We start from the raw sequence: 27,323 nt of genomic DNA, 5'->3' as shown, positions 1-27,323 counted from the left end.
ATTATATAACTGTTAAATTAAACAACGGATAACTCCTACCTCTTAAAATGATTTATATAATTAGTAAATAATTATTATCTAATGATTGTTGTTTTTTGACATATATAGTGTAACCAATATATACATTGTACTTTTATAATCAATATGATACTGTGCATTAGTCGTGTTTCTGTTCTTCTGATTTGAATTTCTTCATGCAATATTTCTAAATCGCCAGTAGGAATAAATGTCTCTTATATAGATACATTATGCTGGCTGGAAATTACACGGTAGGCTAGCCTTGGGGACTGTTTGTAAATCGCCAGTAGGAATAAATGTTTCTTATATAGATTCATTATGCTGGCTGGAATTTGCACGGTAGGCTAGCCTTTGGGACTGCGCTGTATCATTGAGTCAACTGGCGGGGTTTCGATTCCCCGGTTGTACGTGACAAGGCGTAGGGTCTCCTGTCCAACCTCGTGGGTTTTCTCCGGGTCCTCCGATTTCCTCCCACTGCTAATGACCCCTACGCGCAAGCGAATTATTAAAATAATGAACCATATGTTAGTCCCGAAATGACCTCTAAACATGCTCGTACAGCGGCGCTAGTCTTCTTTTATATAGAATTCCAACTGCCAAGGGATCTTTTACGGTCACACCAATGTGTACACGGGACTTCGGAATCGCATTCATGTCAGCTACTCAAATATGTAACTGGTTCAAAAATTGATTGAATATTCAATGAAATATCGCCAATTTTCTGGTTTCGTGCACGTTAAAGATTTGACGTCACTAATAAAACTTTAATATTAATTACAGATAGAGTCCATGCTCCAACAGCGTCACGCCTTTTATCACAGGTACAATATTCGATACTTCTTTACGATACTACTGCAACCGCTTAACAAATTCGACTTTCTTATAAACAGCGCGAGCCGTCGATTTCTATCCAGATGATTACCAGTATAAGATAATTTTGACAAAGAAGCAACAATATTAATTCAAAGACTAATTATTACACACAGCTATCAACTATTTCTGTTACAGGGTCACTAAACCCATATATTGGATAGAAGAAAACACTCATAGTTGAAATAATTTTAGTTCAAATATCATCACTGATAAAAGCACTCTTGAATTGGCTCTATACGTTGACAAAACGTACAGATTGTATCCCCTCTTATGTTTCGCTTAACAATGAAAGGTGCCGTGTTCAATTTTCGATCCCTTTGTTCTGCTACTCCTGAAATTTGGAACTGTTGTACAATGGTTTTATATATAACACTACTGATAGGCCTCTCTGTAGAAGAAGTTCCAAAAAAATATTATGTTGACTTTTCGAGAAATAGACCTCTAAAAATGCTCCAAATCGTAAAAATACGACGTTTTCGATTTTCGATCTCATTTTTCGGCTACCCCTGACATTTCAAAAAATGATACAGTGGTTTCTCACAACAGAGTACCCATTTATCTCTCGATTGAGAAAGTTTTAAAAAAATCGTTGGGGGCTTTTCCGAGAAACATGCGTCTAAAATTGCTCGAAATCGCAAAATACCTTACTTTTCAAAGTCACATAACTTTTTTAGTTTTTGATAGAAACTTGTCGCTGAAGTACCATCTGATAGACAATTCAATTGGCTATTAAACGATATAAAACTTTAACTAAACGCCAAGAACACAATTGATACATCGCATTTTCCGCACAGGCACCCACTTTTCACAATTTTGTCAAAGTTTGGATACCTTTCTTGACTACTTCCGGTGATTAGAGGATTTTCATTTATAGTTCATGGACTGGTTTGGTCCTTCGACTTCATATTCCTGAAGTTTCAGAAAAATCGTTGGAGTCGTTTTAAAAAATAAGAACTCTACGATTTGACCAAGATGCGAAAAAAAGTGAAAAATCAAAGTTAAAATTTCAGAACAAAACTTATATTGTTGGAATTGGATTGATGTCAGCTATCCAAAAATATAACTGAAATTTCAAAATTCCCAAAAATAAAAATTTTAGAAAATTGAAAATTTTCCATTTTTCACCAAAAAAATGAGAGCGACAAAGTTTCTAATTTCCACAATTTAGAACTGCTATCTGCTCAGAAATGACTCCAGTTATCCCAAAATGTAAATATCTGAAGAATCCATTGAGAATTAAGAGAATAATGACCGATTTTCAATTTTCGTGCACGTTAAAGATCATACTGCACGCAGCGACCCATCTACGTCATACTTCCCAGAATGTGACACAGCACTGATTATCCGCCATTTATAACGCTCATGTGATCATTTTGGGGCGGGACTTATCGACTCGATACCTCTTTGTTTAGACAACAGAGTAAAAATAACCCACGCACGTGTGTTTTATGTAAACACGGCATGTCGCTGACACTCGCGTAAAAGCGATATATAATATGTGCTATGGGTAATATTGCAATAAATTCTTTACCATTGTAAACTGTCTTTAGAGTTTCAATCTGTTTATCTTTCAAAACAAGGTTAGATACTCCTAAATTTGTTTTCGCAAACAAAACCGCCTCTGTGAAATTATGTTTCATGGGCGCCGCCATATTGAATAATTAGATGACTATTTTGTGATTCGGCTTTGATTAGTTTGACATCTTTCATACACACAGCGGCTAAATAAACATATTTAATTTCATTCAATATGACAATAGAAGAGAAATAAATACTTTTTAAAATTTCTAAAAGCATACTCAGTGTTTTCGACTAAAATCGTCGATGTAGGAATTTAAATGTCGGTTAATTAGCTTAGGGCCTATTCTCAGCCGGAGCTAGCTGTAGATAGGCAGCCTAAGTTTGGGATGGTTAAAGATTTGACGCATTTCCGCTATGGGCACAAATTTCGAAATAGCTTTAAGCAGTAGCTGCACACCACTTTTCCGACAGAAAATCAAATTTCAAACCTCTATCTCTTATAGTTGCTGAGATCTAGCTTCCCCCAATAAAAAAATAAATAATATTAATCTTAGTAATAACAATAGCCTTTCACCGAGGGTGAAAGCCTAATAAGAATAATAATTCAAACAAAAACAAGCTACGCAGTGTGAAACCCTAATAATGCTTTTTAAAAAAATAAAATGTGGTTGCTATGGTAACAACCCAAACTACTTCACATTTTACTCAAACTTATACAATCCATATCATTTTTATACGCCCACATCTTCTTGCGGACGCTCTAGAGGCCAAAGTTAATATCCGATTGACTTCAGATTGATACACAGAGTTTAAGATCTTGAGACAATCAAGTATATTGATTTTCAATGAATTTTTTGACTTGGAACAGCTAAATCCATGATACAGTATTAAAAGTTTTGTATACAAAACGTTAGCATGGGGCAGAACTTTATAAAAACCAAACAAATTCTAATGGTTTTCTGAGTTGTTGCTCTTAATCAAATTTTAGTGTATTATAAATGTTTCATTACCGAAAAAAGTAAAAATATGCGACAACTCTTGTTGACTGCCCGGACGATTTAGCTGCTGTGGGTAAGGCTGGGAATCGATATGAAATTTCAATATCAATTATCGGCAAGAATTTGTCAGCGATTATCGATAATAATCGATTATCATTTTTCCGGAAAAATCTGAACTTTACCGACCTGTTATTTGTGTTGATCGAGTTACAGTAGTGTTATTATCCTAGTCTAATACTGTGCCGATGTGCCGATGTACGTAAAAAAAATCAATTAATGTAAAATAATTACGTGTGGTTGTTAAATGTAGGACTAACTTGAGTACTAAAGTTTTGTTCTTGATTCATTTGAACCTTTTTTTATTTCAATATCTCCGATAAATACAAAGACAATACATGGTTTCTCTTTGCAAGTGACTGGCGATCACACAGTGTTACTACTAATAGAATAAAATAAAATAGAAGGCGTCTATTGATTGGACAATAAAAAAATAATTATGGGCTTTCAAAGTAGAATTTTTATGATTGGTTAATTTAGATGAAAACCAAAGTAGAATTCTTCCACGAAATTACGAGAGATATAGATATTTTCCCTGGAAGTCAAAAACGTGTTTTGTATGGGCTGTATATGACATGATTTAGTAATAAAAGCGGAGTTGATCATTAATAATACAATTAGTTTTATCGTGAAAGCAGACGATTTCTCTACAAATCAATCAAGAACAAAGAAGGGAGATAATTCTAATTTTACTATATACCACGTGCGATTGTCATTGTTCACAAAGTGCGTGACCTATTTTAGTTTCAACTAGTAATAACAACAAAAACGACGAAAATATTAAAATAATGTATTTAATCTTAAAGTTTAGTTTTTTTACAATAATATATATTTAAAATGTGCCAGTTTGTAAGCAGAGGGGGGAAATAGTTGTTGTGTTGACGTGTATTCATTCATTCGTCTGCTAATGCCAGACTACGGCAAGTTCAGTCATGTGAAACTGACCGTAACTTGCCGTCAGAAGGTAAATATAAGCTTACCGATAATCGATATTTGAATTTCAATATCGATTATCGTATCGCTAAATAACTTCTACCGATTATCGATTATATCGATATTTTTGCACAGCCTTAGCTGTGGGCGTATGTTTCGTTGCCTGGCAACCTATCTTTGATAGTTTCGATAGGAAATGAAATATGGCATCGCAAAAAACACCAAAAATGACTTTTTCAAGGTGTTGAAAAACCTTTCTTCCGCAAAAAGTCAAAAATCACAACTTTTAGCCTCCATAAAAAAAAAAAATTTTCATCCGATTTTGAATCTGTAAAAAGTTTTGTGAGAAGAATGATGAGATCTACTTGAAAAACTTATAAAATCAAATGTATAATCATAATCTCTAAATCACCTTTTCCACCTAATTAAAAAAAATATTTTTCCAATATGCTAGGTTGGTATCAACTGAATCAACCTAATATTTTGTGTGGATGTATCTGGGTACCAACCAATCTCACACAAAAAATTTGGTCCAAATCCCCAACCCAAGGGTTATCACTCTCTGCATGGTGCTCTCACGGACACGCTCTTAAATATATCACCATTCCACCATAATGAAGGTTGAATTCGAAATTCGGGAAAATTGAAATGAAACTGTCCAACAAAATGGCCGCTCTTTGTACGCAAATTGTGTAAAAGTATGTAATACAACTGCTGTGGATCCTCTTGAGGTCATAATTTTTATCTGATTTTAATGAAACTTACACCATATCTTTTGATATTTGTGCATTTCAGACCATAACTTTCTTAATTATTGCCCCTGATTGTACCAAAAATCCTGTTTTTTTTTATCTTGTTCTCTATCCATCTCTTGCAAAATGTGGGTGTATCCTGCCTGGCAGCCGCTGGTTTCTATATTTTTTAATTTGATTTTTAAGGTTCTACAAAGGTTTGGTCCCATTATGGGCACGACAAATCCCATATACCATGATGAAATTTGCCTGTTTTGAAAGAACGGTAGAGGCTTTATATAAATTTGTTGTACCTAAACCACGATCCGAGTGCAGTAAAGGAGAACAATTGGTAGTCACATTTGCAGCTGGATATATTGGTATGGAAATATGTTCTTAAAATTGTTTATTTTCACAGTCCAATGGCCAGTAACTGAACAGAATACAAAATGTGTTTTAATCAAAATTTTCAAACTTTTTGGGGTATTTCTTTCAAAATAGTAATTTACATGTGAAACCTTTAAACATTGTGGTTGCAAGAAAAATATCTTGTGCTTCAAGATTTGTGAAATATTGTTAAATTTTAAACATTCAGGTTTTTATTACCCACCTAGTCTTTTCAAAGGAATGATAGATTGTAGTTCGTGTAAGAATAAAGGCTACAATATTAACATTGCAGACATTGGCCGAAGGGTCACGCATAAGCAAGATGATTTGTTTAATTTATAATTATATAGTGTTTTATTTTCAGCTGGTGTATTCTGTGCTATTGTTTCACATCCTGCTGATACTATTGTATCTAAACTCAATCAAGCCAAAGGAAGTAATTTTATAGATGTTGCTAAAAGTTTGGGTCTTATGGGTAAGTTAAAAGTTTTATTTTGGCTTTTCATAGACAAGTATTGGTTCTTGAATCTCATAAATTGAAAATATCTTTATGGAATTCATTGATAAATTCCTGTAATTTCCGGTGTGGTTAGAATTTATTCTTGTACCTAATCTAGGTAATAAACATAGATAAAACTAGAACTGCGATGCAGTAATGACGAGTTTCACCGGGGCCACATTACCCTTGAACTGATGTCACTTCCGGTGCCATGTTACCCTTGAACTTATGTCACTTCCTGTACCAATGACAACGTTAAACAGGTTTGCACATAAGCAGTTTGCACACATGAAATAAAATGGACGCAGAATCAACCAAATCCAGCAATCAATTCATTTTATACATTTGTTACATGTAAGTAGGTGGAAAAGGTGATTTTGAGATTATGATTATACATTTGATTTTATTAGTTTTTCAAGTAGATCTCATTCTTCACACAAAACTTTTTACAGATTTAAAATCGAATGAAAATATATTTTTTGTATGGCCGCTCAAATTTGCGATTTTTGACTTTTCGCGGAAGAAAGGTTTTTCAACGCCTGAAAAAGTCATTTTTGGTGTTTTTTGCGATGTCATATTTCATTTCATAGCAAACCTATCAAATATGTAATGTAAATTCACGAAATACAACTTTAAGGATAATTATGCTTCAATTTTCACATTTTTGTAATAATTACTCTGATTTCCCCAGCAACTCCACAAAACATAGGTTTTCCCCAAAATTCCATTTTTATACGCCCACATTTTCATGTGGACATTATGCCGTCGCCCCTGTCCGTCCGTCTGTCCGTCCACAATTTGTTTGTGGACACTCTAGAGGTCACAATTCTTATCCGATTTTGACGAAACTTAAAATATAGGTTTATCTCCAAAAGATCTCGGCTGCTTTCGATATTGGCATGTATCGGAAAGTAACTTCCTGAATTATGGCCCCTGATTGTACGAAAAAACGCAATTTTAGCTTGTGGACCCTATAGAGGTCATAATTTTTATCCGATTTGAAAAACCATATTATTATATCACCGTTACACCCTAAGGACGCCTGAGTTTGAATTTCGTGAAAATCAACCCAATATTTGACAGACAAAATGGTTGCCGTTCGTTCTCAAATAGCGTAAAAATATGGTATATCAAGGTTGTGGACCCTATAGAGGTCACAATTTTTATCCGATTTTGTTGAAACTTGAAATGTAAGTTTATAACCCAAAGATCTCGATTCCTTTCGATATTCTCTCGCATATCGGATAAGGGTGTGACGATTAGTCGGTTTAGTTTAGTCGGTTCGGTTTTACCTACAAACCGGTTCAAGTTTCGGGAAATTGATAGTCGTCTAAAAAATACAGCATGATATAAACCAGTCGCCCGAATATTATAACATGTTTTTTTTAAAAAGATACATGTATTAACGAACGACAATTATGGGGGCGAATAAGTAATAAGCTACATCATTGATAAATGGTCGAAAATAATAATAACGAGACAGTATATACTATATTCCGTAATCGGCCGTGGATATTCTCGCGATTACAAGCGAGTGTGTTTTTGCATACCTAATGAAGTTATTTTAAGAATACGTTATTTGATTGGTCGGTCGCTAAGGTCAATGGTTGAAGTGCCCAATCAGAAACAAGCAATCCTCCAGGTTAGGTCAATAGGCATGCGCACTGAGCTGATGCCCAGATATGCTTTCTCGTCGGTTTATCACTAATATTATTGATCAATACGTTATTGTTTGAAGTTTTTTATATGTTGTATTTATTACTTTTATTAAAAAGGTTAAACAGGAGATTTGAACAAACTACATAGTACAAACAAAACCAGATTTTTTAATGTACTGGACACATAAAACATAGAACTGTATGTATGTCGCCATTACAGTTTTAAGCTCCGTATATAAAGGCCAGTATATTAGCGTGTATTGTAGACTATGGAAGACTAATATTTTTCAGTTAGTTTTCATTACCGACTAAACCGAATCGGTTCGGTTTTTTAGCCGCCGACTAACCGGTTCAAGTTTTGCTTAGTCGCCACACCCTTAATATCGGACCGTAACTTCCTGAATTATGGCCCCTGATTGTACGAAAAATAGCGTTTTTAGCTTGTGGACCTATAGAGGTCATAATTTTTATCTGATTTAAAAAAACGTAATCTTATATCACCGTTACACCCTAAGGATGACTGAATTCGAATTTCGTGAAAATCAACCCAAAATTGACAGACAAAATGGCCGCCGTTCGTTCTCAAATAGCGTAAAAATATGGTATATCAAGGTTGTGGACCCGATAGAGGTCACAATTTTTATCCGATTTTGTTGAAACTTGAAATGTAAGTTAATAACACAAAGATCTCAGTTCCTTTCGATATTCGCGCATATTGAATTGTAATTTCCTGAATTATGGCCCTTGATAGTAGGAAAAATCACTTTCTTGTTAGCTTGTTCTCTATCCATCTCTCGAAAATGTGGGCATATCCTGCCTGGCAGCCGCTGGTGTAAAAGTGATTTTGGTCAATTTTTTCATCAAAAATTGTTCTGTCCATGTTATAATCTAAAATATTGAACCTTGTTGCTATGCATTTTTATACGCCCACATGCAATATTTAAGCTAGTGAAACGAAGAAGCCTATTGAATTTCAACAATTTCTGTTTATTACGTCTAGAGTTATGGCCCTTGTTTCACTTTGTTGAACCTTGTGAATGCTCTAATGCCAAAAGTTAACATACGATCTTTGTGAAATTTATATGCAATATTTAAGTTAGTGAAACGAAAAAGCCTATTGAATTTCAACAATTTCTGTTTATTACGACTAGAGTTATGGCCCTTGTTTCACTTTATTGAACCTTGTGAACGCTCTAACTCCAAAAGTTATCATCTGATCTTTCTGAAATTTATACGCATTATTTAAATTAGTGAAACGAAGAAGCCTATTGAATTTCAGCAATTTCTGTTTACTACATCCATGGCTTGAAATGTTCGCCTGTCTACTTGTCGCCGACCGGCGATTTTTTCGTTTGACAGGTAGCAAATAAAACTACCTGTCGCTTGCGACAGGTGGACTAAATTTTACTTGATGTTCAGTAAATTGACCACAATACTCACGTCCACGTCACGTACATTTAATTATTTGTTTCTAAATGCAAGAATTAAGCACGGAAATACCGCGAAAAGCCGCCATTTGCACTGTTTACATTTCGCTCTGCCGTAGGCTTGTTACTCACACAGTTTGGAAGTAGACAATGAATTTCACACCATCTACGCTTGTTTTCATCTGCTTGACACTAGTTTATAGCATTATGGAGTATTATATCTAAATAAATTAAAACGCACCCCCAAGTCACCTGAAATAATTCTACAGTAACGACACCACAGTAAATTATAGTAGTGGTTGGAATGGAAATGCACACGGCTCGAAGCATGATGTATTTAATCATTTAAAAAGTTTTAAACAATTTCCATAAATAAAGGCTATGAATAATTTATAAGACAATTTGACAAAATCAAAAAATCAGGTCGGAAAAATATTTCATATATACATATAATTTGTAGCGTAAATATAGTCCGGATGTGTGAGAAGGGAATTCCAGGTGGCGATATCTGTCCTTCGCACGCGGTACATGTAAATACGGTGCCATGCACAGGTGTGATTTGTGTTTTGATATTCAATTTATTACGGATATTTTAAAATCTGAATTCTACAACTCAACTGTGAAGTATTCGATTTAGTACGGAAGTGTGGTACCATGATACCTTGCGGAATTCACGTGGATACGGATGATAGAATTGTACGAATCTTCGAGTCGCTGAGCCAAAGCAGATTCGCCGACTTTCAAGAACTTTTAGGCAATCCGATGTCGAAGAAATAAAAAGGTTTCATATTACGATATTTATATAGAGCAATGTACGTCAAAGACCTAACCACGTGTGTGTGTACCTACATGTATGGATATGTGTGATGTTATTAGTCTTTGAGATCTATTAGTCTATTAGTTCGAGTTCAAATTCTTTATTCCTTTAAGGCCAAAGACTCATCAGGTATAACATATAGTACAAACAAATAAATAAATACAATATGTACAAAAACAATATAGTTCACCGATGTTTTTGTAATAAAGAACAATAGTATTGTTTGTTGATTAGCGTTATGATTTTAGACAAAATGGTAAGTTCACCATATGTTTTTGTAATAAAGTAGACCTGTATTGTTTGTTAATTGACTTTATCCCATGATTTAAAAAATTGGCGATGGGTAATATTGGGTCAAAAATAATTCCTTAAATTGCGCCGGAGCCCCTTTTAGATAAATTGAATTCGCATAAAAACAACAAAGAGTGGCTACGTGCGATTTTATTCTTTGATACACAGGACATTTCTGTTATTCAAACAAATCTGCACGAGAATGACAACATACAAGTTGACAGTTACCATTGATTTGGGGTTCATGTAGAATAAGCTCTTCTATCGAGCCTACAGTTTTTCTTTTCTAAAATAAAATGAGTGCCTTGGATTTTTGTGTGGATTTGATAGCGGTTATACTTTACTAATATTCTCTGACATCGGAGACTTGTGTCGCGTTCATTTCATTTTTATACGCCCACATTGAAATGTGGTCGTATATTGCCGTCGGTCCGTCCGTCCATCGTCCACAATTTCTTGTGCACACTCTACAGACTACATTTATCAACCGATTGTTTTGAAATTGATATATGTTGTTTGCATTAATGAGATGAAGAAGCCTATTTAATTTCAATAACTTCTGTTAATTTCTTCTGGAGTTATGGCCCTTGTTTCACTTTGTTGCACCTTGTGAACGCTCTAACGACAAGTTATCAACCGCTCTGTATGAAATTTATATGCATCTTTTAAATTAGTAAAACAAAGAAGCCTTTTGAATTTCAGCAATTTCTGTTAATTACATCTAGAGTTATGGCCCTTGTTTCACTTTGTTGAATGTTGTGAACGCTCTAATTACAAAAGTTATCAACCGATCTGTATGAAATTGATATGCATCATTTAAATTAGTAAAATGAAGAAGCCTATTGAATTTCAGCAATTTCCGTTAATTTCTTCTGGAGTTGTGGCCCTTGTTTCACTTTGTTTCACCTTGTGAACGCTCTAACGACAAAAGTTATCAACCGATCTGTATGAAATTTATATGCATCATTTAAATTAGTGAAACAAAGAAGCCTATTGAATTTCGGCAATTTCCGTTAATTACATCTAGAGTTATGACCCTTGTTTCACTTTGTTGAATATTGTGAACGCTCTAATGACAACAGTTATGATCCGATCTGTTTGAAATTGATATGCATCATTTAAATTAGTGAAATGAAGAAGCCTATAGAATTTCAGGAATTTCCGTTAATTTCTTCTGGAGTTATGGCCCTTGTTTTACTTTGTTGCACCTTGTGAACACTCTAATGACAAAAGTTATCAAACGATTTGTATGGCCCTTGTTTCACTTTGTTGTCCCCCGCCTTTCGAAGAAAGCAGGGGACTATTAAAATGGGTTCGTCCGTCTGTCTGTCTGTCTGTCTGTCTGTCCGTCTGTCTGTCCGTCACACTTTTTGGGACACAATAACTCTCTTCCTAATTGAGCTAGAATGTTCAAACTTGGTGTATGTGTTTATTAGGTCAATGCCTTGATGGAGTTCGAAGATGAGCATTTTCCGCTTAGGGTAAGCAGAGATAAGCAATTTGATTGGTTGATGCTTTGGGACACGATAACTCTCTTCCTAATTGGGCTAGAATGTTCAAACTTGGTGTATGTGTTGATTAGGTCAATGCCTTGATGGAGTTCGAAGATGAGCATTTTCCGCTTAGGGTAAGCAGAGATAAGCAATTTGATTGGTTGATGCTTTGGGACACGATAACTTTTAATTGAGCTAGAATGTTCAAACTTGGTGTATGTGTTTATTAGGTCAATGCCTTGATGGAGTTCGAAGATGAGCATTTTCCGCTTAGGGTAAGCAGAGATAAGCAATTTGATTGGTTGATACTTTGGGGCATGATAACTCTCTTCCTAATTGAGCTAGAATGTTCAAACTTGGTGTATGTGTTGATTAGGTCAATGCCTTGATGGAGTTCGAAGATGAGCATTTTCCGCTTAGGGTAAGCAGAGATAAGCAATTTGATTGGTTGATGCTTTGGGACACGATAACTTTAGTTCTAATTAAGTGAGATTGATGAAACTTGGTGTATAGTTTCATTACAGTAATACCTTGTTATCTAAATTATCCCCCTTTGGTGATACAGTTTTTAGCATATAAACTAGATAATAATTATTCGGTTGACACACAATCAACGGCATAGAATACACGATGGCACAAGCTATAATAATTATTGATATAAAATATTATTTTATCGCAATTTAGCTGATATATAACTGGATAGCCCTCATAAATAAGTAGTGGAAGGAGGGAATCGATTTTCATATTCCGTTTTCCTGCAAATGTTATTTAACTTCTTTATTATATAATATTTGTATTTTTGTCCCCCGCCTTTCGAAGAAAGCAGGGGACTATTAAAATCGGTGTGTCTGTCCGTCCGTCACACTTTTTGGGACACAATAACTCTCTCTAACTGAGCCAGAATGTTCAAACTTGGTGTAGGTGTTTATTAGGTCAATGCCTTGATGGAGTTTAAAGATGAGCATTTTCTGCTTAGTGTAAGCAGAGATAAGCAATTTGATTGGTTGATGCTTTGGGACACGATAACTTTAGTTCTAATTAAGTGAGAGTGATGAAACTTGGTGTATAGCTTCATTACATCAATACCTTGACTAAGTTCGATAATGAGCATTTTCTGCTTAGGGTAAGCAGAGCGATAAGCAATTTGATTGGCCGAGACTTTGGAACACAATAACTCCCCTTCTAATTGAGGTAGAATGTTCAAACTTGGTGTAGGTGTTAATTAGGTCAATGTCTTGATGGAGTTCGAACATGAGCATTTTGTGCTTAGGTTAAGCAGAGATAAGCAATTTGATTGGTCAAGATTTTGGAACACAATAACTCTCATTCTAGTTGAGTTAGAATGTTCACACTTGGCGTAGGTGTCTGATAGGTGAATGCCTTGATGGAGATTGAAGATGAGAATTTTCTGCTTAGGGTAAGCAGGGATAAGCAATTTGATTGGTTGATGCTTTGGGACACGATAACTTTAGTTCGAATTAAGTGAGAGTGAGGACACTTGGTGTATAGCTTTATTACATCAATACCTTGACTTAGTTCGATAATGAATATTCTCTGCTGTCATGTCATGGCTGAGTTCAATGATTTACATTAGTCGATGCTTTGGGACAAGATAACTTTGATTCTATCTGATGGAGAGTGCTGAAACTTAGTGTATAGTTTGATTGCTCGATACTTTTGAAAAAAATAAATGTGCGATTAATAAATATGTGTCATCTATTTATTTTTGGATTTCGGCGGGGGACATCAGCCTCACTGTTGGCTTGTTGAATATTGTGAACGCTCTAATGACAACAGTTATCATCCGATCTGTTTGAAATTGATATGCATCATTTAAATTAGTGAAATGAAGTAGCCTATTGAATTTCAGCAATTTCCGTTAATTACGCCGTGAGTTATGGCCCTTGTTTCACTTTGTTGTACCTTGTAAATGCTCTAACGACAAAAGTTATTATCCGATCTGTATGAAATTTATATGTATCATTTAAATTAGTAAAACGAACAAGCCTATTGAGTTTCAGTTATCACCTAAATTAGTGAAATGAAGACAAACAAGCCTATTGAATGTCAGCAATTTCCATCAATTACGTCTAGAGTTATGGCCCTTGATTTACTTTGTTGAACTTTGTGAACTTTCGAACAACAAAAGTTATCATCCGATCTGTATGAAATTCATATGCATTATTTGAATTATTAAAACGAAAAAAGCCTGTCGAATTTGAACAATTTCTGTAGATTGCTTCCAGAGTTACGGCCTTGTTTTAGATTTTAGAACCTTGTGAACCTTCAAACAACGGAAATTATAATGTCATCTGTATGAAATTGTCTATTAAATTCCCCTAATTACCTACAAAAGAATAAATATGTGACAACCCTTGTCGACTGCTCAAACGATTTAGCTGCTGTGGGCGTATGTTTTGTTGCCTGGCAACCTATCTTTGCGGTAAGTACGAGCTTCTTATGTCTGATTTGAAAGCGCTTTCGACTCCCGCTGCAAGTTCTATTTGTCTTATTTCTATTTGTAAGACCGGTAACCTAAATACCGTTATAGTTTGCAATTTTAAAGTCTATCTTTGCCGTGATTTGAGAGTAATTCTTAACTATGCACTCTAAACATGTATAGTCTTATGCATATGTATCCTTCAAAATGTACTAGACATGCAGCTTTACATGACTGGTACTTGTTGGAAATGTAACCACATATATCGTGCAGAATATGTGAACACGCGTGTTCTTACTATACAACTTTACCTAACGCGTCCGTATTATTAACGAAAATATTCAACATTCATAACATCGTGGCAGTATATCGTTTTGACATCGATTGTTTATGACAAATATAACCGTTAATTTTGCATGTAAAGTTACACCGAGGCCTATCGTGTCCCGCGACTATCGTGGCGACTGCTACACCAAGTTATTTATCGTGGCGTTATCAACAAAAAACGAAACGATAATCGTGTCCCTTATAACTTTCAGGCTCTCCGTACTGTACGTACTCGAGATAAGATTTTGTTTACATTTTAAACAATAGTGAAATTAACACAATAAATTAAACAAGAATTCAACAGTCCGTGCACGAAGTGCCGTCAGTCAGTGCCAATACGGCGATGATTTAATACAACCAGCAGTCAGTAAACCGGGTCCAGAATCTTTCCGGCAACTGGGCCGGTATTCATGATGAAAATACCGGACCGAGAGCTATTTTATCGGTAATGACCGACGGCTTTCGCATGGACTGTGTCCGGTACATTAAAAAATTTGGTTTTGTTGTCCCCCGCCTTTCGAAGAAAGCAGGGGACTATTAAAATGGGTTCGTCCGTCTGTCTGTCCGTCTGTCTGTCCGTCACACTTTTTGGGACACAATAACTCTCTTCCTAATTGAGCTAGAATGTTCAAACTTGGTGTATGTGTTTATTAGGTCAATGCCTTGATGGAGTTCGAAGATGAGCATTTTCCGCTTAGGGTAAGCAGAGATAAGCAATTTGATTGGTTGATGCTTTGGGACACGATAACTCTCTTCCTAATTGGGCTAGAATGTTCAAACTTGGTGTATGTGTTGATTAGGTCAATGCCTTGATGGAGTTCGAAGATGAGCATTTTCCGCTTAGGGTAAGCAGAGATAAGCAATTTGATTGGTTGATGCTTTGGGACACGATAACTTTTAATTGAGCTAGAATGTTCAAACTTGGTGTATGTGTTTATTAGGTCAATGCCTTGATGGAGTTCGAAGATGAGCATTTTCCGCTTAGGGTAAGCAGAGATAAGCAATTTGATTGGTTGATACTTTGGGGCACGATAACTCTCTTCCTAATTGAGCTAGAATGTTCAAACTTGGTGTATGTGTTGATTAGGTCAATGCCTTGATGGAGTTCGAAGATGAGCATTTTCCGCTTAGGGTAAGCAGAGATAAGCAATTTGATTGGTTGATGCTTTGGGACACGATAACTTTAGTTCTAATTAAGTGAGATTGATGAAACTTGGTGTATAGATTTATATATGAATACCTTAACTAAGTTCGATAATGAACATTTTTTGCTGAGGGTAAGCAGAGTGATAAGCAATTTGATTGGTAGAAACTTTGGAACACAATAACTCTCCTTCTAATTGAGGTAGAATGTTCAAACTTGGCATAGGTGTCTATTAGGTGAATGTTTAAACTTGATGTATATGTAGATGTTCATTAGGTGAATGTCTTGACTGAGTTCAATAATTAACATTTCGAGCTGAAGCTAAGCAGAGCTAATCGATTTCATTTGTCGATGGTTTGGGACAAGATAATCTTGATTCTATCTGATAGAGAGTGATGAAACTTAGTGAAAAAAATAAATGTGCGATTAATTAATATGTGTCATCTATTTATTTTGCAATTTCGGCGGGGGACATCAGCCTCACTGTTGGCTTGTTTGTACTATGTAGTTTGTTCAAATCTCCTGTTTAACCTTTTTATACGCCCACATTTTCATGTGGACGTATATTGTCGTCGCCCATGTCCGTCCATCCACAATTGTTTGTGAACAGTCTACAGGTCACAATTTTTATCCAATTTCAACGAAACTTGAAATATAGGTTTATCACCCTAAGATCTCATGTCCTTTCGATATTGGCATGTATCGGAATGTAACTTCATGGATTATGGCCTCTGATTGTACGAAAAATCACGTTTTTAGCTTGTGAACACTGTAGAGGTCACAATTTTTATCCGTTTTGGTTTAAACTTGAAATTCGCGCATATCGGAATGTAACTTCTTGAATTATGGCCCCTCATTGTATGAATTTTTTTATCCGATAATTTTTATCCGATTTAAAAAAACGTATTATTATATCACCATTACACCCCAAGGACGACTGAGTTCGAATTTCGTGAAAATCGGACCCAAACTGACAGACAAAATGGCCGCCCTTCGTTCTCAAATAGCGTTTTTAGCTTGTGGACCCTATAGAGGTCATAATTTTTACCCGATTTAAAAAAACGTATTATTATATCACCGTTATACCCTAGGGACGACTGAATTCGAATTTCGTGAAAATTGGCCCAAAATTGACAGACAAAATGGCTGTCGTTCGTTCTCAAATAGCGTAAGAAAATGGTATATTAAAGGCTCAATACCACTCTTGCTGTGACTGAATAATATGTCCCAATCTTTATTCTGGTCAAGAAATTGTACTATTTTAGAATATTTCAATTAATTGATGATACAAATTTCATCTTAACACACCTTATTTAAAAATTTTGAAAAATTCAACATAATGGTAGGATGACCCATGTACTCACAGAAATACAGTCCACCGCTGATAGTTCGAGACTACCACTGAAGCGTGCACATTCGCCGTGCCAGACCAACTTACTGACAGTGTGATACTATAAATAGCCATGGCACGTGCAATTCTCTACAAATCTATTAACTATTACAGCCGTAAAAAATTTATTGTTGACGATTTTGAATAGCAGTAAAATTAAGCTTCTTGGTTATTACAGCAGATTTAGAAATTACGTTCGTTTCATTTTTTAAATCGCTTTATCATTAACTGTACCGTTAAGAGCGGCATCTTTTGGTTTAGTACAAATAATATCTCTGAATCACTCGGGTTAGACAGGAACATGATACTAGCAGTAGTTTCATTTAACTTTTACAAGCTTCTTAAAACGATTGTTGAGCTACCTAACGTGCTTATTTCTAAATTCAATTTCTTGTTCTAGCTTTCTGTTATGTTTCGTAAAAAAGTAGTCTTGATTATCCCGACCTGTCAATCAGACGTAGAATGGTCGATAGACTGGTTAAGCGAGACTTATTTCAAAACAAGGGCACGTAACCTATCTTTTACTCAAAAGTGTCTGGATGTTATGGATGACTCTTGGAACCAGTTTTCAGTCTATTATTTATACATGATTAATGGTCATAGCTTATTAAGTACAACATGATCGTTTATTTAGTGACTATAATTGTGTGAAACTGATTTGAGGCTTGGCATATATATACATATTGTGGCGTAATTGTCGAGATATATGGAGATATTTATTTATGGTGGGTCACCCTAATAATGGTTTGAAACGTCTAACGTAAACCTTTTCAAATGAAACTTCGATTTAAAAATATTTTCTAACCCTCTGGACAAGTAAAATAGGATGTAATGGATAATTTACACAACAGGTAGGACACTTAAACATCTAGTACTTAGATAGAGATATTATTTATTTTCTAGAGTTTTCAAGCCAGCAAGAGTGTTATTGTCCCTTTAAGGTTGTGGACCCTATAGAGGTCACAATTTTTATCCGATTTTGTTGAAACTTGAAATGTAAGTCTATAACCCAAAGATCTCGGTTCCTTTCGATATTCGCGCATTTCGGACCGTAACTTCCTGAATTATGGCCCCTGATTGTACGAAAAATTGCGTTTGTAGCTTGTGGATCCTATAGAGGTCATAATTTTTATCCGATTTAAAAAATCGTATTTTTATATCACCGTTACACCCTGAGGACGACTGAGTTCGAATTTCGTGAAAATCGGCCCAAAATTCACAGACAAAATGGCTGCCGTTCGTTCAGTTCCTTTCGCTATATGCGCATATCAAATTGTAATTTCCTGAATTATGGCCCTTGCTTGTAGGAACTATCACTTTCTTGTTAGCTTGTTCTTTATCCATCTCTCGAAAATGTGGGCGTATCCTGCCTGGCATCCGCTGGTTATCCGATTTAAAAAACCGTATTATTATATCACTGTTACACCCTAAGGATGGCCGAGTTCAAATTTCGTGAAAATCGGCCCAAAATTGACAGACAAAATGGCCGCCGTTCATTCTAAAATAGCGTACAAATATGGTATATCAAGGTTGTGGACCCCATAGAGGTCACAATTTTTATCCGATTTTGTTGAAACTTGAAATATAAGTTTATAACCTACAGATTTTTAGCTTGTTCTCTATCCATCTCTCGAAAATGTGGGCGTATCCTGCCTGGCAGCCGCTGGTTATCCGATTTTGTTGAAACTTGAAATGCAAGTTTATAACACTAAAATCTCAGTTCCTTTCCATATTCGCGTGTATCGGACCGTAACTTCCTGAATTATGGTCCCTGATTGTACGAAAAATCGCATTTTTAGCTTGTGGACCCTATAGAGGTCATAATTTTTATCCGATTTAAAAAAACAGTATTATTATATCACCGTTATACCCTAAGGACGGCTAAGTTCGAATTTCGTGAAAATCGGCCCAAAACTGACAGATAAAATGGCCGCCCATCGTTCTCAAATATTGTAAAAATATGGTATATCAAGGTAGTGGACCCTATAGAGGTCACAATTTTAATTTTATTTTGACGAAACTTGAAATGTAAGTTTATAACCCAAAGATCTCGGTTCCTTGCGATATTCGCGCATATCGGAACGTAACTTCCTGAATTATGGCCCGATTGTACGAAAAATTGCGTTTTTAGCTTGTGGACTCTATGGAAGTCATAATTTTTATCCGATTTAAAAAAACGTATTATTATATCACCGTTACACCCTAAGGATGACTGAGTTTGTATTTCGTGAAAATCGGCCCAAAACTGACAGACAAAATGGCCGCCGTTCGTTCTCAAATAGCCTAAAAATATGGTATATCAAGGTTGTGTACCCTATAGGGGTCACAATTTTTATCCGATTTTGTTGGAACTTGAAATGTAAGTTTATGACCCAAAGACCTCAGTTCTATTCGATATTCGTGCATATCGGACCGTAACTTCCTGAATTATGGCCCCTGATTGTACGAAAAACGCGTTTTTAGCTTGTGGACCCTATAGAGGTCATAATTTTTATCCTATTTATAAAAACATATTATTATATCACCGTTACACCCTAAGGATGGCTGAGTTCGAATTTCGTGAAAATCAGCCCAAAACTGACAGATAAAATGGCCGCCCTTCGTTCTCAAATAGCGTAAAAATATGGTATATCAAGGTTGTGGACCCTATAGAGGTCACAATTTTTATCCGATTTTGTTGAAACTTGATATGTAAGTTTATAATCCAAAGATCTCGGTTCTTTTAGATATTCGCACATATCGGACCGTAACTTCCTGAATTATGGCCCCTGATTGTACGGAAAATTGCGCTTTTAGCTTGTGGACCCTATAGAGGTCATAATTTTTATCCGATTTAAAAAACCGTATTATTATATCCTATTTAAAAAAATATATTATTATATCACCGTTACACCCTAAGGATGGCTGAGTTCGAATTTCGTGAAAATCAGCCCAAAACTGACAGATAAAATGGCCGCCCTTCATTCTCAAATAGCGTAAAAATATGGTATATCAAGGTTGTGGACCCTATAGAGGTCACAATTTTAATCCTATTTTGATGAAACTTGAGATGTAAGTTTATAACCCAAAGATCTTGGTTCCTTTCGATATTCGCACATATCGGAACGTAACTTCCTGAATTATGGCCCCTGATTGTATGAAAAATTGCGTTTTTAGCTTGTGGACTCTATAGAAGTCATAATTTTTATCCGATTTAAAAAAAAACGTATTATTATATCACCGTTACACCGTAAGGATGACTGAGTTCGAATTTCGTGAAAATCAGCCCAAAACTGACAGACAAAATGGCCGCCGTTCGTTCTCAAATAGCCTAAAAATATGGTATATCAAGGTTGTGTACCCTATAGAGGTCACAATTTTTATTTGTAAGTTTATAACACAAAGATCTCTGTTCCTTGTACATGTAATTTGTAATTTCCTGAATTATGGCCCTTGATTGTAGGAAAAATCACTTTCTTTTTAGCTTGTTCTCTATCCATCCCTCGAAAATGTGGGCGTATCCTGCCTGGCAGCCGCTGGTTTGTTCTCAAACCCCTTTAGGGCATAAGCCTAATTCCTAGCATTGCGACGGAAATTGGTTCCAAATACAAAAATGTGGGGAAAAAGTATTTTCTGACAATGACAAACCCTACAAAGTATATATATTTAGAAAGAGTATAAAAAGGGCTTTCTGTATCGGTAAAGAAAATAAGGGAAATATTTTTTTACATGAAAAAAAAAAAAGTTCACACTTCTGAGTGCAATAAAAAATATTTATTGATGCAGAATGTTAGAAATGAAGTATGCTGTTTTCAGAGGCATCTCTTTGGTACACAATACAGATTTTTTTTTTTGAAAATATCCAATAACTTTACAACAGCAGTGGGAAGAAACAGGAGGACCCGAAGAAAACCCACGAGGTTAGACAGGCGACATCATCATCCGAGTCACTACTACATTTTGTACACTCATCAAACCACAGATTATGATCAAAAACACTGAACTGCAGCACAGATATCTACGATTTCTATGTAATGCAAAAAACTGGACAAAAAAACGCTCTTTTGCGTAAAACCCCCCACAAAAATACACACTCTGTTGCGTAATCCAACTCACACAGTATTCCTTGGCAACTAGGAATGGGATCCTGTACAAATACAGTTTTTGCAGAAATGACGTCATTTCCGGTGACACTGAAAATGTTAAATTGGTTTGACCTAGTCAAGATTGGCATTGGGCATCAAATGGTAAAAAAATATTGAAAATCGAATAATTCATTCTTTTACAGGCAAAATAGCGTGAAAAGTATGCATGGAAAATTGCCTATTTCCCGGCAGCTGCTCATATTACAAACTATTTTTCGCATACATTCTCTTCGTATGGATTATTGCTACCAGTTTATGAAAGTTACAAAGAAATATTTTAAAATTTACGCCTTTTTTCACTTTTTAATCGAAATTGAAGGAGAAATTAAATCAAATTAAAAAATCTGAGCTCAAGAATAGGGCAAACCCTTTTAGTTATATCAGATTTGGAAAAAAAAATATTTGTTTTCAAAAAGTGGTACCAAACTGTCAAAATTGTAGTTTTTGGTAAAATTACGTCACTTCCGATGCCGATGGGAAACTATCGGTAACAAATAAAAATGACAATTGAGACCACAAAGCATATGAACTTTGTTTTATACTAACCCAACTATAAATAATTAATCTAGGACTGAAAAACTAAATTAGCCAATGGCGGCTAACGTAAATTACTGAGCCCAAATGTTTTTACATTTTTGCTCAAGTATGATGACTCTTTAATCCTGTGTAAAATACCATCAAAAATAATCATAAATATAAAAAAATTTGGAAAAATTTAAATTTTCTAAATTTGGCGCTTTATGATCTACGAAGATTTGCAGAAAATCAAAAGTAGCACAAACTGTGTGCCCTGTCTCAGGCTATGCCACAATGTATTGAAAGTTAAAATCCAACGGTTATTGTTAAAATTAAGACAATATTTTTAAAAACGACAACTTTGGTGATTTCGGACATTTTGCATTGTCGCAGGACGTTCAAGATAGCTTTATCCTCTAAGTCACACCCACTTTTCCAGTTTTTCAGTAAAACCGAAGACCCCGTAACGATGTGACAAGTAGTTGCTGAGATATAAGCATAATAAAATGGCTCTAGGTAATCACATGCATGTACTGGTTGCATAGGACGTAAAGCAATAGCAGTCCTGACACCTGGATTGAAGCTATTAGTATTATTTACAATTTTTCCACCAGTATAATAATTGAAGTGACGAATCTAGTCCTATTTTCAAGTAATAATCTGACTAACTTTGTTGTTTGTTTTTTTTTTTTTAGGAATGTGGAAGGGTCTTGGACCTAGGATTATTATGATTGGTACATTGACTGCATTACAATGGTTTATCTATGATAGTGTAAAGGTATTCTTTAGACTGCCACGTCCACCACCACCAGAGATGCCTGAGTCCCTCAAGAGAAAACTAGGACTTCTACAGTGATTATAACAAATTATTAGATAATTAACTATGAACTTTAATTGTAGCAGATGTGATCTGTACACAATTGTTTTGGTGATATTTTGTATATTATCTGTTGGATATTTATCGATGATAAAACACTATATGGCTCATGTTCAGACTATTTTGAGGTCTAATTACTACTAGAATATTGTAATTATCATAATGACAAAAATTCCATTTCCGACACATTTTCAGTTGTAAATCTAAATTATTAGTTTCTTGGATAATAGTATATAGACTATGTTTATTGAGTGGAAACAAATCGAGAGTGGAAAATAAACAGTACATCTTTTATTGCATTCTTGCTTTACATCATTTGCCCTGTACCTACAATTCAAGATAATTGTTGAATTAAAGAAAAAAAATGATCATGTTAGTCACGAAATTGTTGGGTTGGTGGTGTGATCTAGGAATAACAGCGAAAAAAATAGTCTGTCGCAAAATAAATGCAGTCGGTTGCAAAATAAGTGCAGTCGATGTCAAAATAAGTGCTCGTTGAATTAATACAAACAATGCCAAAATCACGCTACTCACCCAAAACTTGTCAACTTATGTTTGAAAAAATGTTTTTTTACCCTTATTCTGTTGTGAGTTGGTCTAAGTAAAATATTTTCCCCCAGGAAAAAAAATAGTTGTTCACTGCATTCGGTCTCAAAATTATGCATCGGCGACTGACCAAATGAATTAATGGGGTAAACAAATAATGCCAGAATATGTTGTTTGTTTGTTGTATTTGACGTCCGCTTCCACCGAGGTGATATCACAGAATAGAAGGGAAAAACCTCAAATACTTAATATGCGGAGGAAGACGAAAACAATTCTCGTACAATATGTCCGATGTAGCTGGAGGACATCAAAACTGGGATCTCAGCGATGCACAAGGGGTTCAGGAAAGCATTGAAATAAGTCGGTTGGTAGCCCCTCAAACCAGTGAATATAGATGAACTCCTAGTGCTCACTTGTGAGGTAAACAATGCCAAAACAGAAAGAAAAAATTTTGTGTGAATGCGTGCACCTAAATTGCAACGGTATACTCAACTTTTCATGTTTCAAAACAAAAATTCCCTGTTATGAGTATGTTGGTCTAAGAAATTTAGAGAGCTTGTTACGAGGATTTTGATACTTAAATTATATTATTGATTGTCATACGAATAACATTAGTCGAACAGTTGGTAAGAAGTTATCGGAAGCACAGTTTTTTTCAGAAATATGTAAAAAAAAAATCTTTAAATTATGAAATGTCAAGGCGATCTATCGAACTTAAGAATTTTTACTTATTGCATATTTAATCCCAGTAGAAATTAAAACGTATTTTACTCATGTTGTAAGTATTTTCTGACCATCAGAATTCTGCAAAACCTTTCCCCAGATCCCAAAGTCCAGTAAATGACATTTCAGAGACCAAGTCCCCTGGTGCCCAATCCCAAAAAATTAAAAGCTCAGTTACATAATCTAAAGTCATTATTCTTTAACTCCTTTATCTTATACAATCTCATCACTATTATATTCACAGGGAATCGCCCAGTTAGTAGTACCACTAGTGAGTGGGGCGACAGACTGTAGAATTGCGCGGCTAGATTCCATTATGGCATCATTCTTCCACTCCTCTATGGTCTTATACTGCCCCAGCACTGTCATATTTACGGTTATAGTGAACTGCCCAGTTAGTAGTACCACCAGTGCGTGGGGCGTCAGACTGTACAAATGTTCTGGCAAAACAGGCGGAATTGACAGGGGCAGATTTCGAGATTCTGTCCCATTGACTCCTATTTCTGGTTCTCTTATTCACTAGAATTTGCTCCCAGCAATCACCAAGTGCCAAGATATTGGTTCAATTTTTCAAATTTTTTCTCAGTTTGCTCAGTGTTATAGCCACTGCCCCTAAGGTTCACATAAATTTAATTACAAAAGGCAGTGGATATTTAATTGTATACGGCAAAGTATATCGTTTCTGATTGGCTAATTTGTATGATGATGTCATACCTTATTCAAAATGGCGGAAAGTACAGATGTTCTGAAAATAGGAGATAAATTTTAACCCTAACCCATTTTTTATACGCCCACATTTTCATGTGGACGTATATTGTTGTCGCCCCTGTCCGTCCATCCACAATTGTTTGTGAACAGTCTACAGGTCACAATTTTTATCCAATTTCAATGAAAGTTGAAATATAGGTTTATCACCCAAAGATCTCGGTTCCTTTCGATATTGGCATATTGGACTGTAACTTCATGGATTATGGCCCCTGATTGTACGAAAAATCACGTTTTTAGCTTATGAACACTGTAAAGGTCACAATTTTTATCCGATGTGGTTTAAACTTAAAATGTATGCTTATAACCCAAAGATCTCTGTTCCTTTCGATATTTGCGCATATCGGAACGTAATTTCCTGAATTATGGCCCCTGATTGTACCAAAAATCGCGTTTTTAGCTTGTGGACCCTATAGAGGTCATAATTTTTATCCGATTTAAAAAACTGTATTATTATATCACCGTTACATCCTAAGGACGGCTGAGTTTGAATTTCGTGAAAATCAGCCCAAAACTGACAGACAAAATGGCCGCCCTTCGTTCTCAAATAGCGTAAAAATATGGTATATCAAGGTTGTGGACCCTATAGAGGTCATAATTTTTTTCCGATTTTGTTGAAACTTGAAATGTGAGTTTATAACCCAAAGATCTCGGTTCCTTTCGATATTCGCGCATATCGGAACGTAACTTCCTGAATTATGGCCCCTGATTGTACAAAAAAATCGCATTTTTAGCTTGTGGGCCCTATAGAGGTCATAATTTTTATCCGATTTAAAAAAACAGTATTATTATATCACCCTTACACCCTAAGGACGGCTGTGTTCGAATTTCGTGACAATCAGCCCAAAACTGACAGACAAAATAGCCGCCCCTTGTTCTCAAATAAGGTAAAAAATATGGTATATCAAGATTGTGGACCCTATAGAGGTCACAATTTTTATCCGATTTTGTTGAAACTTGAAATGTGAGTTTATAACCCAAAGATCTTGGCTCCTTTCGATATTCGCTTATATCGGAATGTAACTTCCTGAATTATGGCCCCTGATTGTACGAAAAATCACGTTTTTAGCTTGTGGACCCTATAGAGGTCTTAATTTTTATCCAATTTAAAAAAAACGTATTATTATATCACCGTTACGCCCTAAGGACGGCTGAGTTTGAATTTCGACAAAATGGCCGCCCTTCGTTTTCAAATAGCGTATAAATATGGTATATCAAGGTTGTGGACCCTATAGAGGTCATAATTTTTATCCGATTTTGTTGAAACTTGACATGTGAGTTTATAATCCAAAGATCTCGGTTCCTTTCGATATTCGCGCATATCGGAATGTAACTTCCTGAATTATGGCGCCTGATTGTACAAAAAATCGCATTTTTAGCTTGTGGGCCCCTATAGAGGTCATAATTTTTATCCGATTTAAAAAACAGTATTATTATATCACCCTTACACCCTAAGGACGGCTGTGTTCGAATTTCGTGACAATCAGCCCAAAACTGACAGACAAAATAGCTGCCCCTTGTTCTCAAATAAGGTAAAAAAAATATGGTATATCAAGATTGTGTACCCTATAGAGGTCACAATTTTATATCCGATTTTGTTGAAACTTGAAATGTGAGTTTATAACCCAAAGATCTCGGTTCCTTTCCATATTTGCGCATGTCGAATTGTAATTTTATGAATTATGGCCTTTGATTGTACGAAAAATCACTTTCTGTTTTGCTTATTCTCTATCAATCTCTCGAAAATGTGGGCGTATCCTGCCTGGCAGCCGCTGGTCTAATCCATCAAAATGGGAAATTAAATTAAAATAATTACAATAGTGTGTTCTTAATTTATTTTCAAATTTTGGAATTAATACTGATTTTTAAGATAGCCGTCCGTATACGGTTAAATTCATCTCATGTACGGTCAAATAATCCAGGAACTGACACTTGATGACGTCACTATATTCCAGCCAATCAGAAACCATGTACGGTAAAATAGCGGAAGTAGATACTTTGCCGTATACGGTTAAATATCCACTCCGATTACAAAATCAATACACTTATGTGGAAGCAGACGTTAAACACCAAGAACTACTACTACTACTACTACAAAATCAATAACAATCATTATATTATATGACATACTTTGTCAACTTGAATAAAACTGCTTTCCGACGAGATAACGGTCGGCGAACAACTATCTCAGTATCTGACAATACGATCTGTGTTCTACCGGGACGGCCAGTGTTAATAAATTATAGCCAGTATTTTGTTGACATTCATTCTGGGTTGTGATTGTGGTAGAGTGGTTCGTGCAAATAACAAAAATGAAATAAACGAGCTATATTTGGGGCTTATTTTAACAAATATGATAAGACTTACCATTAAAATCATCATTCATCAACAAGTAAACTATTGCTAAGTTGGATATTTGTGTGATTTGGCCATTTGAATGGGACTTTCTAATTATATGGAAAAGTTGATCGCCCAAGTAACGTTACAGGGGTAGATTTTTTCATTAAAAAGAGTTATGTTTCTTGGTCACATCAAAGTTTCAAATTTTGTTCTGGAAAACGAATTCTTATTTTCCGCAGTCGGCTTTCTTCGTTTTTTTACGTACGCACATTTAACGATTGAATTTAACATTTGTACGCGTGCGCAGCGAGAGAAAGAGAGATGTCTGTATTTCGAGCTGATTTTTTTAACGTTTACATGCAATAGACTATAGTTGAAACTTTCTAATAAGGGGTGAATTTCGTGGTTTACAAACGCAGTACGTAGAG

The 27,323-nt window shown here is 35.4% G+C and overlaps 1 protein-coding gene and 1 long non-coding RNA gene across 2 annotated transcripts in view; one reads left to right on the top strand and one right to left on the bottom strand.

Moving 5' to 3' along the window:
* The window catches only part of LOC126828388 (phosphate carrier protein, mitochondrial), a 53,678-nt gene extending 30,863 nt beyond the window's left edge, over window positions 1-22,815 (top strand). The window contains exons 5-7 of the mRNA XM_050558169.2: window positions 5,339-5,511; window positions 5,883-5,993; window positions 22,340-22,815. Of these exons, the coding sequence (XP_050414126.1) occupies window positions 5,339-5,511; window positions 5,883-5,993; window positions 22,340-22,500 (445 nt within the window). The 3' untranslated portion in view covers window positions 22,501-22,815. The remainder of the gene's footprint in view (window positions 1-5,338; window positions 5,512-5,882; window positions 5,994-22,339) is intronic.
* Window positions 1-27,062, bottom strand: part of LOC126828452 (uncharacterized) — a 56,619-nt gene extending 29,557 nt beyond the window's left edge. The window contains exon 1 of the long non-coding RNA XR_007683081.2: window positions 26,923-27,062. This is a non-coding gene — a long non-coding RNA (uncharacterized LOC126828452). The remainder of the gene's footprint in view (window positions 1-26,922) is intronic.
* Window positions 27,063-27,323: the final 261 nt, after the last annotated feature.

Source organism: Patella vulgata, chromosome 7, assembly GCF_932274485.2.
Source record: "Patella vulgata chromosome 7, xgPatVulg1.2, whole genome shotgun sequence".
NCBI lineage: Eukaryota > Metazoa > Mollusca > Gastropoda > Patellidae > Patella > Patella vulgata.
This window is presented reverse-complemented; position numbering and strand designations above follow the sequence as displayed.